Genomic DNA, 18,761 nt, shown 5'->3' with positions numbered 1-18,761 from the left:
TTGCTAGGTATGTTTGAAAAACTAATTCAGTAATGGTGGACACTTAAATAATTTTTAATTGATGAATCTGTTTATGAATATAGCCTAGTACTTCTTATGAATTGCTATAAATTTCTTTGCTATAAATTTCTAGGAACAGAATTACTGATTTGATAAATTAATTGCGAGTGATTAATGCCTTTGTCCATGTGTGTGTTTATTAATTGTTTTTTGCTTTGAGTGGATTGTCATTTGTCCATTAAGCAACTACCATCTTATTATTCTTAAAATTGCAAATGATCTCTATATGGGAATGAATATTACCTTGCTTATACTTACAAAATATATTTTAGTATGTGTATGATTTAATTTTAGTTTTGTTTTTCCGTAGAGTTACTATTATTATACATTGAGTTGAAGGGGCAAATAAACTAAAAAATAAGTGCAGCTGTCATGTGGAGAGCAAAATTTAAAAAGTCACAAAATAACTTTTTCTCTCAGAAAATACTTGAATTTGATGTTTAGGTTCTACATATGTCTGCCACAATGCAATTAGGATGCAGTTACTATTCTAGAAGTGTTACTAATTTAGATTTTCTTATTTTAATAGTGCACTGGTAAAACTGATGAATAAATCAATAGAGGGGACAGCAGATGATGAAGAGGAGGGTGTAAGTCCAGATACAGCTATTCGTTCAGGACTTGAACTTCTTAAGGTATTTTTTAAACAATTTGTCTCCACACATTTCTTCAGTGATAATTTGAATTCCTTTAAGGATATGCATCAGTCAGGCTTTATTTCATTGGAAACTATTCAAAAGGTTAAAATTTGTAGTGGAAATCATATTTTATAAAAATAACATGTTTTCTACATTATAATAATGTAATTATTTTACATTATAAGATAATAATGTTTTTTGGTTTTTGCTATTTTGTTCATCATTTGCCTGCCATGATTGTAATAGCATGTGCTTAATGATCTAGTCTTACCTTTCAGAGGACCTGCATCTGGGGTAGAAGGACTGCTCACAGGAATTAATATGACAGCATCTATGTGATCGGGGGTTTTTTAAACAATTGATAATCATAATAGAACGCAGAGAATTGATCAGTTAGTAAGAGATACAGCTTAATCTAGGGGGAACAGAGCATCATCAAAGAGAATAATTCTTGGCATGTTTTAGGGATTGTTGGGAGTCTAGCCTGACTAGAGAGTAGTATTGCTTTGGGAAATACCAGGAGACAAAGTTGGTTCCAGATTGTGGTGTGCCACTGGGGCAGAAAGGTACTTACTATCAAGGACAGTTAACCTGGTTTTTAATATGATGCAGCACTTGGTAAAGCTTTCAGTAGATGGAGTAAAGAGGAGAAGTTGTTGAAGGCAGAGAGACAGATCATTAAGACAACACGAGAACTACGGAAGTAGAGACAAACTAGTGCAATGAACTAATTAGACAAAAAAAGCGAGTGATGGGATTGTATTGGAATGGTCTTAAATATTATTTCATGGAAAGAATTGATACGATGCTTCATGAGAAAGATTTTAATTTTTGGTAATAGGGTTATATGTTTAAATAGTTTTAAGAGTGAAATCATCTTTAAGGCAAACATTTTTAATAGGTTTTTTGATTCAGCTTTTCAAGTTTAATTCTACATTGTCCTGTAAATAAAACCTCATATCTAAATATTATCATTGTAAACCTTACCAAATGAGACAGTCTCTTCTCTTTATAACCAATTAAATAAATCTTACTGAAAAAGTTAATGAGGAGTACATACTCTACTTCCCTCTGTCTTTGTTTCTCTGCTTTTAGCCCTAATAAGGGCAGTCAAGTTGTTTCTTCCTCATATGAAGGTAAACTTTGTAGACATGTTGCATCTAACTTGCTGTAAATTCCTTAAGGATAGGCTGGAACTTACGTCATAATAAATAAGGGGAATAATTATGTTTGTAAGCATGATTAAAAGTTTACAATAATGGCTTTTTTGTTTATTATGATGAGTGAAATTTTTATGATGGATTTCACTTAAAATATTTTCTTATACAGTATCTTTGTGCCAGTGAAATAAAGCTCTATGTTAGTATTTTGTTCACATCACGATACCACACTCCATAAAAAAGGAGCCACATTTCCCACTCCCAGTATTAGAATAGACTATGAGGTGAAGAAGAAAATAGGGCAAGGGCTGTTTTTACATCAGCTATCTATTGCACAGTATTTCTGCTAGTGTCTCATTAGCCACAACTAACCACAAGGGAGGCTGTGGATACCATCTTTATTCTGTGTTGCTGGCATATGCAGCCCATAATTTAAATTTTTATTTAGAGTAGAAAATAATTCTTTTCTTTTAATGGATTAAAACTATTGTCTGTACTTCTAAAGCTATATCTATTCCTCTAGGTTCTGTCTTTCACACATCCTACCTCGTTCCACTCTGCAGAGACATATGAGTCCCTGTTACAGTGCCTCAGAATGGAAGATGACAAGGTAGCAGAAGCTGCTATACAAATTTTTAGAAATACAGGCCACAAAATAGAAACGGACCTACCCCAGATACGATCGTGAGTATGTTTTTTCTATTGGTAAACAGAAGTTTTCTAAGTGTGGAAGTCATAGGATCATTTTTCCCTTTCACTCAGGAAGACAGGAGAAAGGAAAGACAACTCTTATTTAGAAACTACTATTCTATATCCTTTGTTTCATCTTTTCTCTGCTTCACACTCTCCCCTACCATTAGAATATGGGCAGAAGAACAAGTTGAAACTTTGTTTGAAGAAAATTATTTTAATGGACCTAGAGATCATCATTCTAAGTAAAGTAAGCCAGAAAGAAAAAGAAAAATACCATATGATATCACTTATATGTGGAATCTTAAAAAAGGCACAAATGAACTTGTTTACAAAATAGAAACAGACTCACAGATACAGAAAGCAAACTTATGGTTACCGGTGGGGAGGGGTTGGGAAGGGAAAAATTGGGAGTTCGAGATTTGCAGATACTAATTATTGTATATAAAATGTATAAACAAGTTTATACTGTATAGCACAGGGAACTAGGTTCAATATCTTGTAGTAACCCATAATAAACCCATATGAAAACTAATATGTATGTATACATATGACTAAAACATGCTATATACCAGAAATTGACACAACATTGTAAACTGACTGTACTTCAATAAAAATAAAATAATTTTCAAAAAGAATATGATTTTTAGATACTAATATTAATAAGCAAAAGTTACCACAGAATTTAGAACTTGTGATTAATATATCTTCCTAATTATTGTATGTTCATCTTTTTCTAACTGGGTTATAAATTCAGTAAGCTACTACCTTCATTTTCCACCCAAGAATTGGATAATCAAGTAATGTGCTTAATATTTATTTGTTGCCATGGTGCTCTTATCACTCCCTCTAGATTACTTCCCCTCTCCTCTTAAGAATGAAATACACTTTGATATTTTCACTTTGGCGTCTTAAAGGGATTGCCTTAGGATCAACATCGTGCTGAGCTTATATTTAGACATAAAATGTGGGACATGTCTTTTGGAGGAAGAACACATTGCTGAAAGCTATTGAATCACACTTTCAAGGTGTATATGTAAATAGTTCAGAGTATTTCCAAATCAAACCAGTTTTTCCTCACAGGGTAATAATACTAAGAGAACTCATGACTTTAAATTTGTGAGCCAGTAATTTAAATTTGAGAAATAATTCGATATTTATTGTATGTTGTTTTCATTGCAGCACTGTACTGGCTAATGTGAAAGAATTACCACAGACAGTCCTTACTCTCTTAAGGAGTTTATACTCTAGAAATGATAATCTTTGTATTTGTATATTATAGAAAAAATCATTGACAGAGTAGGATAAATTTATTTGTGAGTCTTTCAAGGTAGGAAAACCTATACAATTTTTTAAGGTAAAGATTTATTCTTAAAGGAATTCTATCCCAAAAGAAGCAGTGGAAGAGTTAACTTTGGACACAAGGAATAAAACCTCTTGTTGTTAAGACTAATGGGGAAGGAATGAGAGAATCACTGAAAAGCAGAGAAGCACAACACTGCAGACCTCAGTAATAACCCTGATGACATCACTGGATTATAGCACACTAGAAAGGTTAAAGTTGACTTATGTATCACCATTTCATTAGGCTAATTAATAATACACTTAACAATAATTTGATCAACATGGTATCTTCCTTTGTTACCTACTAGTGTTACAAGAACTATTACCCTGGTAAATTGGTTTGAAATACAGACTTAAACAGTGCTCAGTCAAGGAGGCTATTTGGGCATGAAAATACCTCTCATAATTCTAAATCTGCATGGAGAGAAATGTGGCATGTTCATAAATATCAAATTAAACTTATACTGACTAGCATATGTTCCAGTTTTTTGATTGAGGTGCATGACCTGGGGTCTGGGGTATTGCTCTTAATGTCTAGCCTCCCATTAGTATAAGAGGACCCTTTGTCACATTGCATATGGTATCAGTGACCTTATAATCTATAAAATAGTATTGCATTAAATGTATGACAAGTATCTTTCCTTAAATTTTTTGTTTTGCCTGTGGATTTTCTTCTGATTTAAAAAAAATATGTAATAAGTTCATTGCAAAAAGCTGAAACTTTAGAAAGGAAAAAGGAAAAGAAAGTCACTATTAACATTTTGATATATAATTTTATGAATATTCTATTTACTTGATTATATGCCAATTTTTTAATAAGTTGATACAAACATGCCATTTTCTTCATTCTACTAAATGTTTTCCCATATCATCAACACTTAATGCATTATAACTGTATTATGTATTTCCATATTGTCCTATAGAAAGATTGTTTTACTTTTAATCTTCAGTGTCTGTGTGGTTAAGTGCATAGATTTGGAACAGAAATGTTTGTCTTCAAATCCCAACTTCACCATTTCCTAGCTCTGTCACCTTAAGAAATTTAAATGAATATGTTTGTGCTTTAGTTTTCTCATCCATTTAATGACTATAATAATAGTTTTCTTTGGGCTATTTTGAGGATTAATTTAATTAATTCATGTTAAAAAAAAACAGAACAGTGCTTGGCACAAGTACTTAATAATTGTTAAATGTTTTATTACTTTTCTATCTATGTGTCTGTATCCTTTCATTCTCCCTTTTACTGGTATGCTCATTTCAGTTTTTAAGTAAAACTTGGCCTTTTGCTCCTCCCCACCCCACCCCCCACCATGGCTGCTTTAAAATAACTGAAGGGGATTGTGAAAGGGAAGTAGGAAATTTAGGAATCTTCTTAGAAGGTAACTGTAAAATTATGGTATGGGTCAAATTTTAGGTTATAAATTAAGGGTGGCTTGTTTATTTCTCCATATTCATGCAGTGGCTTTAAAGTGAAAATTATCTCCTGGAGTAGCCTTTTTTGAGGCATTGTTATTTCTTGGATTTTACTTGGTGACAGAGAAGGAGCTTTAAATCTTTCTATAGATCAGGTAATTTTTAAAAGAGGCTTTCTACCAGCATACATCCAAATGGTTTCTGGAGATGAAGTAGGAGACAACAAAAAGAACTACTTGTGGTTAATGGGCTTTTTAAAAACTATGATATTTTTTTCCAGGACCTTAATTCCCATTTTACATCAGAAAGCAAAGAGAGGTACTCCACACCAAGCAAAACAGGCCGTTCACTGTATACATGCCATATTCACAAATAAAGAAGTCCAGCTTGCACAGATTTTTGAGGTATGTGTAACTATAGGATGTGTTTTAGTTGATTCTTATTTTTATGCTCTATAGTTTGATAAAGATAGAAGGTAGTTTTTTTTAGCTTTTTAGTCCCACTCCAGAAAATAAATTCCATGGGAGCAGGGACTCTCTTTTATTCAGCACTTTAAATAGTCCCATACTTTAGATGGGATTATATGTTCAGATACTACATACTGAAAGATGTTTTGTGTGTTTGTGTTACATTTTACTTAATGTCAGCTTATTGGCTCAGTGGTCCTATTAGCCTCAGAAATTATTAGTAGATGACTTTAAATCACCCAGCTTAAAGTGCCTGACAACCCTACTTGAAAATTAGTTTTGTTTGCCTTTCCTTATGTATGATCCATGGCCTGATTCCACTACTAGAAAAGTATTCCTATTACCATAAATTGGATGCAGTATGAATGGAACCCAGTAAACTCTTATTTTTAATGATCCATGATCATTTAAAATGTCCCCACAGGATAAGAAATCCACCAACATAACAAACCTATTGCACATGACTTGAAAATAATGCTGATTTGACAGTGCAGAAATATTCTTGCATTGTACCTTTTATGTGGGCCTTTTTTTTTCTTTTATCATTCTGTATTCTTTCAATCTTATTAAATTTCAGAATGTAGAATAAGAATCAAGTGTTTAGTACGGCTGAAGTTACTTTTGATCATCTCATTAGAACAGATTTGTTTTGGCGTGATAAATTCAGGGACTTAGGAACATGTACTGTTTCCGTAAAATGTCTAGATATTTATAGAACAGAATGGTAATTTTGACTGTTTTATTTTTATAGCCACTCAGCAGGAGTCTGAATGCTGATGTACCAGAACAACTTATAACTCCATTAGTTTCACTGGGCCACATTTCCATGTTAGCACCAGATCAATTTGCTTCCCCAATGAAATCTGTAGTAGCAAATTTTATTGTGAAAGATCTGCTAATGAATGACAGGGTAAGTTTCTCATTTAATTAAATTTAGAATCATGAGATTAAGATGGTTTGCATTTTTGTCACAGAAACAGCATTTCTGCTTCTCTCTCTATATAATTCTCTTTTACTTTTAAGTTATTATATATTTTCCCTCCTTATTTAAATTTCCAAATGACATTCTGACTTCTGTGTAGCTATTAGTAGAACTTAATATTTAAGAAAGAAAAACATGAGAACATGAGATGGATGAATCATGAAGTGAAAAGTGTAAGTCAGATGCTGTTATCCTAATATTTGAAGGACAATTTACTGGAGTGCTTTTTGTTTTATCAAACATTGTTTAAAATATAACTGGAATTGTATTTGACTAGCTTCTTGAAATGTAATTAATTACATTGCACTTTTGGGACTAGAGTTAATGTATTGTTTTAGTTATTGAAAGATGCGCATGTAAGAGAGAGAGCAAGCACGCACCCTGATTTATTCACCTTTGGGTTACAGCTTAGGGATGTCTAGCTTGAAAAGGCTCCCTGAGTGATTTCTGAACCATACATCTGATTGGAATCACCACTTTACCAAATGGATCTAAATAAAAGAGTTAATTGAATGAAGACACAAATTGGTGTTACCTGCTGGACAATTGTGGATGACTTTCAATGCAGTACTAACTACCCAGGTTACCTAGTCCTTCTACATGGTTCAATAGTCTTTGAACCCTCAATATCTGAACTTAAAAAGAAAGATACTTGCCAGTGCACTCCTTCCTCTTTTCCCTCTCCCTGTTTGGACGAGATAGACAAGGATGGAAGAGTTTGGCCAAAGTCTCATTTCCCATTGCATGCATTCATGCTTTTCTCTGCACTGTTGATGGATGTGGCCGGCGGGCAACAAATGTAAAATTTAAGACATCTCTTAAGTGATGACTTGATTGTTGATAAATTCTGTTTTAAGATGGTTCTCTCCTTTGTGTGTGGTAAAATATACATAATATAAACTTTGCCATTTTTACCACTTTTAAGTGTGCAGTTCACTCACATTATATACACCCATGTTCTTGGTTTTGTTGTTGGGCATTTTTTGTTTTGTTTTGTTTATTAAAAGCCAACAGGTGCTCGCTCTCTCTTGCCTTCCGAGATGACCCGCACTCTATGGAGAATGTGTCTACCTTTAACCTCCCCACCACCCCCACCGTCCCCGTGTACATCTCTCTAAATAAATCTACTTTTACTAAAAAAAAAAAAAGAAAAGAAAAAGCAAACAAGTTTACTAACATGTACCTCCTAAATACACAGGGGATAACACAGGAAAGCTGAGTAACTCTCCAAAATGGCCCAAGCTACCACCTAAAATAAACAGCCACGTTGTTGTGTAACCACTACCCCTATTTCCAGAATTTTATCATCTTAGATAGAGACTGTATCCATTAACCAGTAACTCCTCATTGCCTCCTCCCCCCAGCCTCTGGTAACCTCTCTTGTTCTTTCCTGCACCATGAATTTGCCTATTTTGGATACCTCTTATCATATAGTATTTATCCTTTTGTGTCTGACATATTTCACTTGGCATAATGGTTTCAAGGTTCATCTATATTATAGTATGTATCAGAACATTTTTGCGGGGGATGGGTAATTAGGTTACTTATTTGTTTATTTTTAGAGGAGGTACTGGGGATCGAACCCAGGACCTTGTATATGCTAAGCATGCGCTCTACCACTTGAACTATACCATCCTCCGAAGAACTTCATTTTATGCCAGAATAATATTCTGTTGTATGGACAGTTGGGTTTTTTCCACCTTTTGACTATTGTCAATAATGCTGATCTGAACATTTGAGTCATTGTTTTCAAATTCTTATGTTATATACCTAGGAGTGGAATTGCTGGGTTACATGGTCATTCTATTTTGAACTTTTTGAGGGACTGCCAAACTGTTTTCCGAAGTGGCTGTACCATTTTACATTCCTAGAAGCAATGCACAAGGCTTCCAGTTTCTCCACATCTTGGTCAACACCTACTCTTTCCTGTTTTGTTGATAGTCATCCCAGTAGGTGTAAAGAAGTATCTTGTGGTTTTGATTTGTTTCCCTAATGACTAATGATGTTGAGAATTTTTTTCATGTGCTTATTGGCCATTTGTTTATCTTCTTTGGATATTGAGTCCTTTGCCCACTTTTAATTGTTTGTTGTTGAGTTGTAAGAATTCTTTATATATTCTGAGTCTTATACCTTTGTCAGACATTTGCCAAATCCAAGATCATGAAGTTTTTTCCCTACATCATGTTCTAAGAGTTTTATAGTTTTAGCTTTTAAATTAAGATCTTTGATCCATTTTTTAAGTTAATTTTTGTATATGATATGAGATAATAGTCCAGCTTTAATTCCTTTGCATGTGGCTGTATCTACTTTTTTCCAGCACCATTTGTTGTAGAGACTGTTCCCAATAATTGGTCTCAGCATTCTTGTTAAAAACCAATTGGCCATATGCGTGAGAGATTTCTGGGTTCTCTGTTTCGTTCCATTGGTTGTTATGTCAGTACTGACCACACTGTCTTGATTACTATAGATTTGTAGTAAGTTTCAAACTCAAGAAGTTTGAGCCCTCCAGCTTTGTTCTTTTCCAGTCACTACTTGGTCCATTTCCTGTGAGTATCCTGGAGCACTGCATTGTTCAGCATGAAAAACTTAACGAGCAAAATTTTAAAATTTTTTCTAAAAGTAAAATCTGTCTGTAGTCAACAGGTGAAAAGAATGGAAAATTATGGTCTCCAGATGAAGAGGTTTCCCCTGAAGTACTAGCAAAGGTAAATTTGTGTAGGTCTTGATAACTTTTATGTTTAAATAATGAACATTTATAGATATCTTTTTTTAACCTAACAGCTAATAAGCATTTTTAAATCAGGTGCTTTAAAAGTTGTATGTTACTCAAATTTTAGTTGTTATTGAGTTATTTTTATATATGTATGTCAGAATGTTCTGTAGACCTGCCTGCCTGCTAAGACAATTGCAGTGAGGCTGTTTTACACAGAGATTGTTGTAGAATGTTGATGCTCAGAAGCATCTCAAGTCTAGTCTCATTACCACTGTTGCTCTACAAGCATATAAATATTAACTTGTCAAAAACAGATGGTTGTCATCGAATTGGTAACTTTTGATAGATTTAAATTGTACTCTGGTAAAAATTTTTAAAGTGGTAGTCTTGGGATTTAAAACAAAATTTATTCATTATCATTTTACTTGATAATCTGTTTCACCTTGAGTAACTTCATAGTCATCATATATTCTATCAATTCCTTTTTTCAGGTTGTCAATAAATATGATAAATACTACCTAGATCCTTAGCTAGTTCTTTCATGTATATTGGTAACAACCTTTTGAGTATAAACCGCCAAGTAACTATGACTATGAATAATTACAGAATCTCCTAGTTTTGTTTTTAAATCAGAATGTTAAGTGAGACTGAATCAGACTTAATGGTTTCTTCAAAATAGTTTTTCAGTACTATAAAAAATACTAAAGTCTATCTAAATAGTTATTTTTAATCACTAAAATTAGTATAGTTTAAATAATTTTTAAGCAATATATTTTTAAATAAGTTGAAAATATTGGACAAGTGTCCAAGTGTGAAAAGTCTGAGTTTGGGAGTCAGGCCTTGGGCAAGTCATCTATCATAGTAATGTGTCTAAATTGCCTTATTTATTGGAAATAAGAAAACCTCGCTCAGAGAGTTGTTTGGGAGAGTAAATAAAGTAATATATTTACAGCTCTGGGGAAGGTACCTGGTGCAGATTAAACAGAATAAATATTGTTTATTTATTTGTTTACTAAAATATGTCTGCTGGCAGTTAGGTAATTCACAAATCTAACTAACATAAACCAATTTTCCCTTTAAGTGGAATTTTAAGTTGCTTTCTTTTTTTAGCATGTTAATATTTTATAGGTACAGGCAATTAAACTTCTGGTAAGATGGCTGTTGGGTATGAAAAACAACCAGTCCAAATCTGCCAATTCAACTCTTCGGTTATTATCAGCGATGTTGGTTAGTGAGGGTGACCTGACAGAGCAAAAGAGGATCAGGTGAGATTTTTCTCCCTTTTCAGTTTTTTTACGCTCAAGATCTTATTTAAGCTTACATAGGATTAACTAATTTTTTTTCATTGAAGTATAGTCAGTTTGCAATGTTGTGGATTAATTATTGTTGACTGTTGTAACTGCACTATGTGCTTTGCATTCAATTTTTATGTACTCATTTGGGGTTTATATCTCAATAACGATGGTATATTTTTCTTCATTCCTAGAGACTTCTTTTTCCAGTAAATTTTTAGTCATAATCACTATAGCAGTGTTACAGTTAGCTTCAACATTTTGTTCAATTAAATAAGTATTTGTTGAATTACTACTCTTTATGAAACACTATGAAAAGCATTGCAGCAAAAACAAATAAAATTCAGTTCCTGTCTTTAAGGAACTTACCCTATAGTGTGGTGACTGAACAAGTAAAGTAACTTGGTGCCATGAAAGGAATACAAATTTTAGTATAGGTTCAAAGAAGGAAGAGTTGCAGCCTTCCTGTGGTTTGCTGAAGAGTATTCAAAGTTCTGCAGATGCAAAAAAAAAAAAAGTTTCCATTTCTACACATTTTCACTCTTCAAATCTGTGAAATCACCGTCTCTTCTTTTTAGAGGGAGGGGGAGTGGATAGTTAGGTTTATTTATTTATTTTTAATGGAGGTACTGGGATTGAACCCAGGACTTTGTGCATGCTAAGCACACACTCTACTACTGAGCTATACCACCCCCACACTATCCTTCTTTCTCTTCCTTTTAAGATGAAAATAAAAGCCAAATTTTCATTAACCTTGTCTCTTTCAAATTCTTGATTTACTAGGGTCCAGGAAAAATAACTGAAAAATTCTACTTGTGTTGCATTCTTACTTTAGAATTTGTGTTAGAGGATAGGCTTACTGTTCATTTATACATTCAGCATTTATTGAGCACGATCATTCCAAGTACTGCTAAGTTTTTTTTAAAGGTACAATTACTTCTCCCTCTAAGGAATATAGATTCTAGTGGAAGAGATAAGATATTGCACAGTTACAATAGAGATGCTGAATGCTTTGATAAACTGAAGAAAATGATGAAAAGTTATTTTTATCATAGAGTAAGCCAAGAGTAGCTTTGCATGAACAGACTGAAGATTGGAGATAGTAAGAAGTTCTAAGTTTGGGGAAATTATGTACCGTGTATAGCAGAGGCTTAATAATGAGTTCTTATACATCAGTGACAAATAGTCAGGATCCCCAATAGAGCTGAAGATTATATATTACCAATTTTATCTTTTAAAAAAATGTTCAGCATCACTAAATACAATAAATACAATTTTAACTTAAGTGATATCTCTTGCCTGTTAAATCAACAAATAAAATTTTTTTAAGCAACCATTGCTCCATGAGATCAGGGAAATGGGTTCCCTCATTACTTGTGTGAATATAAATTGGCACAGTCTTGGCAGAACAGTTTGACGTTTTGTGTCTAAATCCTTAAAAATGTTATCCTTTGACTCTTTATTACACTCATGAAAAAAGAATCATCCAAAACTATACACACAAACATGCCCTGTGCAGCATTTTTTATCATCACAAAAAACAGAAATGGTTAACTGGAACATACATACCACGAAATTATTAGGCAGGTCTTAATCAGATATTACATATCCTGTGGTTCACCTTGGGCTTATTCAACTCTATACTCCATTGCTAGCTGTTTTAACTTGTATAAATCACTTTTCTAAGCCTCAGTTTCCTCATGTTACAGAGTGAAAATTAGTGTTTCATACACTGCCTAGCATAGATTAAGCACCCAAATAGTAGCTATTAATTTTTTTAATTCCTGAATCATTTGCCTCAGAAGCCATTTGAGGGTCCCTCATTGTTACCAGTGCTCAGTTTGGTAGTCGTGTGGTCCAAGAGTGCCATGTTTTCTCCTCTAGTATGCTAAATAATAGTCACTTGTGGATTCAGGCCAAGTTTTCCACATTTCCTGAAGTTTTCAAAATATGAAAGCTATGCTGTGTTCCACATAGAAGTGAAAGTAAGAAGAATGTCTTTTCACCATATCATTGTCACATTTTACCATTTAGATAATAAAAGTCCACTCGGTGGGGGTGGGAGTGCCTGGACCTGCTAGGTTCCCTCAGAATACTTGATGCTACAAAGCAAAGTCTCCTCCCAGAGACTAGTACCTGAGAGACACTGCCTCCCCTTTTCTGGTGCAAATTAACTCCTAATTCCTAGCCCCTCCATTTCATCAGACCTGTGTAGACTTAAGCTCTGTTTCTATCGTGTGTGTGTGTGTACACTTAAAAATTGTAGGAAATAGATTTTAACTGATAGGTGATTTTTAATTTTTCACAATTTTTCAATATCAAATTTTCTACAGTGAATGAATTTTCTCTTAAAATGAAGAATACAGTTCGTAATGTAAGTGGTTTTTGGTAGCATTGCAGTTAGTGCCATTGTGAGTGTAAGCAGAGTTGCTTGGCTGTGGTGGAGAATCTAAGCTACAGCATAACTAAAAATGAAGGCAAACATAAAAGAGAATGAAATGTTGCCATTTGGAACAACGTGGATGAACCTGGAGGGTATTATGCTTTGTGAAATAGGTCAGACAGAGAAAGACAAATAGTGTATGTTATCACTTATATGTGGAATCTGAAAAAATAAACTAGTGACTATAACAGAAAAGAAACAGACTCACAGATGTAGAGAACAAACTAGTAAAGGAGCAAGATAGGGGTAGGGGATTAAGAGGTACAGACTACTTTGTATAAAGTAAATAAGCTATAAGGATATACTGTACAGTGTAGAAAATATAGCCAATATTTTATAGTAACTATAACTGGAGTATAACCTTAAAAATTTTTTGAATCACTGTTGTACACCTGAAATTAATATATAGTAAATCTATACCTCAATAAAATAAACAAAATTTTTTTTTAATAAAGGCAGATAAATTTAATATCAGATAGTCAATGATTGGAGCCTTTTTCCCTGTGTTGAGTTCAAGATTCAAAGTAACTTTCCATATTTGTACATTATGTCATTTTAAGCTTAAATTATGCTAAAGCTCTTAACTGTCAAAAAGGAATTGAAGCATTTTATGAATAATAGTTATAGGAAATGTTTATTTCTTTTTTGTTTGTTTATAGTAAATCTGATATGTCTCGCTTGCGATTAGCTGCTGGTAGTGCCATAATGAAGCTTGCTCAGGAACCTTGTTACCATGAAATTATAACCCCAGAACAGTTTCAGCTCTGTGCACTTGTTATTAATGTAAGTAACAATCTTATTTTTCTTAATTACTTGGCCTTCGAAGTTAAATTAATTTACTTTCTATGGATTATAGATCCATTTACTGTATGGATTTGTGCACAAAAGAGGTTTATTACTACTGTAACTAGCTATCCCCCAAATATTAAGCTATTTACTCCTTCAGTGTAATTATCTTTTTTTAAAATGAAGACATTAAAAATGCGTAAACTTCTCTTTTGTAAATGTTTGCCAATTTTCAAAAAATAAACTAGGAGTTTTTGACATGGTTTTGAAAGTACTAATATTTTTATGTAAGTATTTTTGATTTTGTGCTGCTGTAGGATGAGTGCTATCAAGTAAGGCAGATATTTGCTCAGAAGCTACATAAGGCACTTGTGAAGTTACTGCTCCCATTGGAGTATATGGCGATCTTTGCCTTGTGTGCCAAAGATCCTGTGAAGGAGAGAAGAGCACATGCACGACAGTGTTTGCTTAAAAATATCAGCATACGCAGGGAGTACATTAAACAGAACCCCATGGCTACTGGTAAGTAACTTGGAAAATTCCCAAAGTGCAAATATATCTTCTCAATGTACTGATTTGTAGGGGGTTTTATTTCATATATTTCTATTGTAGTTTTATGATAGCACTGGAATTTTCATACTATGCTGTTGTAATTAAGATGTACTTAAAATCTTAAATCCTTATTTCTGAGTCCTATTTACAATGCATAAAACTATTAGGATGAACTGCATTTTTTTTTACAGTCATTAGTGTGGCTTGATTTGAACACATTGCTCTGATGTTGGGCAGTAATGAATTATTTTCCTGGCTTTACCAGGAACCCACTGTATAATCTTAAGTTATTCTTTGTCTTTAGTAGCCTTCAAAATTGAGAAAAGTATTTCAGTATCATCTAGGTAACATGTTGCCTCAAATTTAGAAATAACCAAAAGGAAACATGTTAACTGAAGTAGTTAGAATGTTAGGAAAGATAATTATAAAAGCTATTATCACTATTGTTAATAATTTTTTCACTTTAGAGAAATTATTATCACTGTTGCCTGAATATGTAGTTCCATATATGATCCACCTGCTAGCCCATGATCCAGATTTTACAAGATCGCAAGATGTTGATCAGCTTCGTGATATTAAAGAGTAAGTCATGTTGATTAAGACTTATAAAAATTATGTTTAGTCTTTAAAAGATGATGATTTTTTTTCCTGTTACTGTTTCCATTAGAATAAAACCCTTTTTGTGGTTTTGTTCTTTTATTGTAAATTTTAAGTTTTATCTTAAAAAATTGTTCCCATCTAACAGGTTCTGTTTGATTTTGTTTGTTTCCTATTTGTTTGCAGTAAACTGTCTGAGTCTATGAGATAGACTGGTTTGCTTTTTATGTTATTTTTACTGTTTGTATTAAGATAGGCTTCAGTTACTGAAGTTTGATAATTTAGAAAGCCATGTAGAGAAAACTTCTCTCCTTGAAAAGTTCAACTTTACTTTCAACTTCAAAAGATAATGCCTTAAAAATATGCGCACACAGGAGATATTCTGTGGCAGGACTATGGTAATACAAAATTCAATTTGTTACACTAGTCAGAAATTTGTCTCTAGTGGAAAGCCAGGCAAGTAAACAATTATAGAACACTTGTTTAAGAAGCATCTTTATGTAAAACAGAAATTTGTATATGATGCAGGGTGAGGGAAAGGGTTTGAGGTTGCCTAGAATTATCTACAAATGACTTCCAAAAAACTTTAAAACAATATTTATTTTCCCATTGCTATGCTTTTGCTTTGCATTTTTTTTTAAGTTGTTCTAAGTAAAGTTAATATCTATTCTTTGTATGAAAATAGGCATTTCTGAGCTGGGATTTTTAAGCTTGGAGCCTTCATGTTCTAATAGGCTCTAAGTGTTCTGAGCCAATGGGAAACCATTCCCTGGAGTAAGGGAGGGAAAGATCAGGTAAAGTTGGGGAGGAGTCATAGGGAGGAACTGAGCCTGAACTGTGCATTCTGTTTTCCCACGCCACCCCCATGTGAACTTCCCACCCTGTCAGAGTGAGCATCCCCCAAATGGCAGTCTCCTATACTGTCGTTCCCACTCTGTCCCACCCTCCATTCTTTGGGAGCTTATGGGTAAAGAGAGAATAAATGAGGAAGGTTGCTCTGAAGGGGAGGAGAGAGGGCCAGAAAGACTGAGCAGGGCATCCTTACTGAGCATTTTCCCAATGGCAGGTATGAGACAATCATCATTCTTTTAGCACATAGAGGGATCCTTAAATTAGGAAGCCCACCAAAGTGTGGGTACTTGCTGCAGGCTATGAAAGGATGACAGAGACAGAGAGATGAAATGAACAGCTACTTATTGCTCAGGAGGAGAAATGGAAGGAAAGTGCTCCAGCAGGGAAAGAAAGCACTTGAGCCAAGAGCTATCAGCCAGCACGGCTGGTAGAGACAGCTCCCTGCTTTGCACTTTTAAATTAGTTCCTTCACCTTATATTTAAGGCATTATGATTTTTCTATGTGTGACATTAAGCCTTATTCCTAGTCTTATTTAAAGTTGTAATCAGCATTTATGTCTGCCTTCTGAAGCTTTGGTCACTGAAATTGTGTCAAAATCTTAACAATTGGAAGAGGTATATTTTGTCCAACAATACTCTTAGGCATCAGCCTGTGAGCTCCTTACATTTTGAAGGCTTGTCATTCAGTTGCTGCTTCCAACACATCATTTGAGTGATATTGTCTTTATACTTCAAATGCTTGAAAATAAGTCTGCCTTAAAGAAAATTGTTTTTTAGAGTTTTAATTGGTATATATTTTAAGAAGCCACATAAGTATCTTTCAGGAGACATAGAGTCTAGTCCCAGCTTTGTGAATAAAACCTTTACTTCTCTGGGCTTATCCGTAAAATGCAGAAGACGAAATATATAATTCCTAAAATATCTTCCAATTCTAACTTTTGTTTATTTTGTAAATGTTTATATTTGTAAATTCTTTTTTTTCTTTCTCTTCTTTTTTTTGTTTTTTGTTTGTTTGTTTAAACAACTTTTATTTTGGAATTTCCCACAAAGCACTTTTATAAAATGAAAAGACAATGTATGTATTTGCCTCAAACACAAGGTCTATGTTAGGGACCCTTTTAGCCCTATTTCAGTTGCAAGGCAGTCATGTGGAAAAGGGATTAGACTTAAGAGAGGCAGCAGTGATGTGGAAAGAGTACTGAAGTACTGAAGTAATTAGAGTTAGAATTGAAATCACTGGCACATATTTTTTGGTTCTATCTAGCATGCAATTCTTTTGAATATTTTTAAACATTTCATTTTAAGTTACCTTATATTTTTCTTTTTTACCTTGTAATTTGAAGTGTTGAATAATATGTTTTTCAAACTGCGGTCATGTAACTTTGTGGAAGTGGCTTATTATTGTATCACTATTTTATTGTAGTAAAATATTAATTACATTTTCAGTATTGTGCTACCATCACCACTGTGTTTCCAAACCTTTTCATCATCCAAACAGAGAATCTGTACCCATTAAGTAACAATTCCCCATTGCATCTGTCTCCAGCCACTGGTAACCACTACTTTATATCTCTTTGAATTTGCCTATTCTAGAAACCTCATGTAAGTGGAATCATACAATATTTGTCCATTTGTATCTGTTATTTCACTTAACACAATACTTTCAGGGTTCATGCATGTTGTAGCATTTGTCAGAACTTCATTTCCTTTTATGGCTAAATAATATTCCATTGAAAATAGGAATAAACCTGACCAAAGATGTAAAAGACTTACACGCTGAGAACTATAAAACATTGATAAAGGATATTGAAGATGATTCAAAGAAATGGAAAAGTATCCCATGCTTTTGGATTAGAAGAATTAATATTAAAATGGCTATACTGCCCAAAGCAATCTGTAGACTTAATGTGATCCCTATCAGATTACCCATGACATTTTTCACAGAAGTAGAACAAATAATTCTAAAATTTATATGGAACCACCAAAAACCCAGAATTGCCAAAGAAATTCTAAAGAAAAGGAACAAAGCTGGAGGCATAAGATTCCCAGACTTCAGACAATACTACAAAGCTACAGTAATCAAAAACAACATGGTATTGACACAAAAAAACAGACATAGATCAATGGAACATAATAAAGAGCCCAGAAATTAACCCACACACCCACAGTCAATTAATCTTTGACAAAGGAGGCAAGAATATACACTGGAGAAAAGACAGTGATATAGGGAAAGCTGGACAGCCACATGTAAATCATGAAGTTGAAATGCTCCCTCACACCCTACACAAAAATAAACTCAAAATGGCTTAAAGACTTAAATATAAGACATGACACCATAAAACTCCTAGAAGAGAACATAGGTAAAGTATTCTGACATAAATCATAGCAAAGTTTTCTTAGGTCAGTCTCCCAAGACAAAAGAAATAAAGCAAAGATAAACAAATGGGACCTAATCAAACTTTTAAAAGCTTTTGCACAGCAAAGAAAACCATAAATAAAATGAAAAGACAACCTACGGAATGGGAGAAAATATTTGTAAGTGTTACTACCAACAAAGGATTAATTTCCAAAATATGCAAACAGCTCATATAGCTTAATATCAAAAAAGGAAACAACCCAATCAAAAAGTGGGCAGAAGACATAAATAGACATTTCTCCAAAGAAGACATACAGATGGCCAACAGGAACATGAAAAGATGTTCATCATCGCTAATTATTAGAAAAATGCAAATCAAAACTACAGTGAGGTATCACCTCACACTAGTCAAAATG

The 18,761-nt window shown here is 33.6% G+C and overlaps 1 protein-coding gene across 2 annotated transcripts in view; it reads left to right on the top strand.

Moving 5' to 3' along the window:
• PDS5A (PDS5 cohesin associated factor A) overlaps positions 1–18,761 on the top strand; it is a 116,786-nt gene that overhangs the window by 74,265 nt on the left and 23,760 nt on the right. For both annotated transcript variants that reach the window (XM_006188970.3, XM_032496239.1), the window contains exons 17-25: positions 590–695; positions 2,382–2,542; positions 5,586–5,709; positions 6,524–6,682; positions 9,391–9,459; positions 10,596–10,732; positions 13,862–13,985; positions 14,306–14,510; positions 15,008–15,122. In XM_006188970.3, coding sequence (XP_006189032.3) covers positions 590–695; positions 2,382–2,542; positions 5,586–5,709; positions 6,524–6,682; positions 9,391–9,459; positions 10,596–10,732; positions 13,862–13,985; positions 14,306–14,510; positions 15,008–15,122 — 1,200 coding nt within the window. The remainder of the gene's footprint in view (positions 1–589; positions 696–2,381; positions 2,543–5,585; positions 5,710–6,523; positions 6,683–9,390; positions 9,460–10,595; positions 10,733–13,861; positions 13,986–14,305; positions 14,511–15,007; positions 15,123–18,761) is intronic.

Source organism: Camelus ferus, chromosome 2, assembly GCF_009834535.1.
Source record: "Camelus ferus isolate YT-003-E chromosome 2, BCGSAC_Cfer_1.0, whole genome shotgun sequence".
Classification (NCBI taxonomy): Eukaryota; Metazoa; Chordata; class Mammalia; order Artiodactyla; family Camelidae; genus Camelus; species Camelus ferus.
The sequence above is the reverse complement of the archived record's forward strand: the minus strand, read 5'-3'. Positions and strand labels throughout refer to the sequence as shown.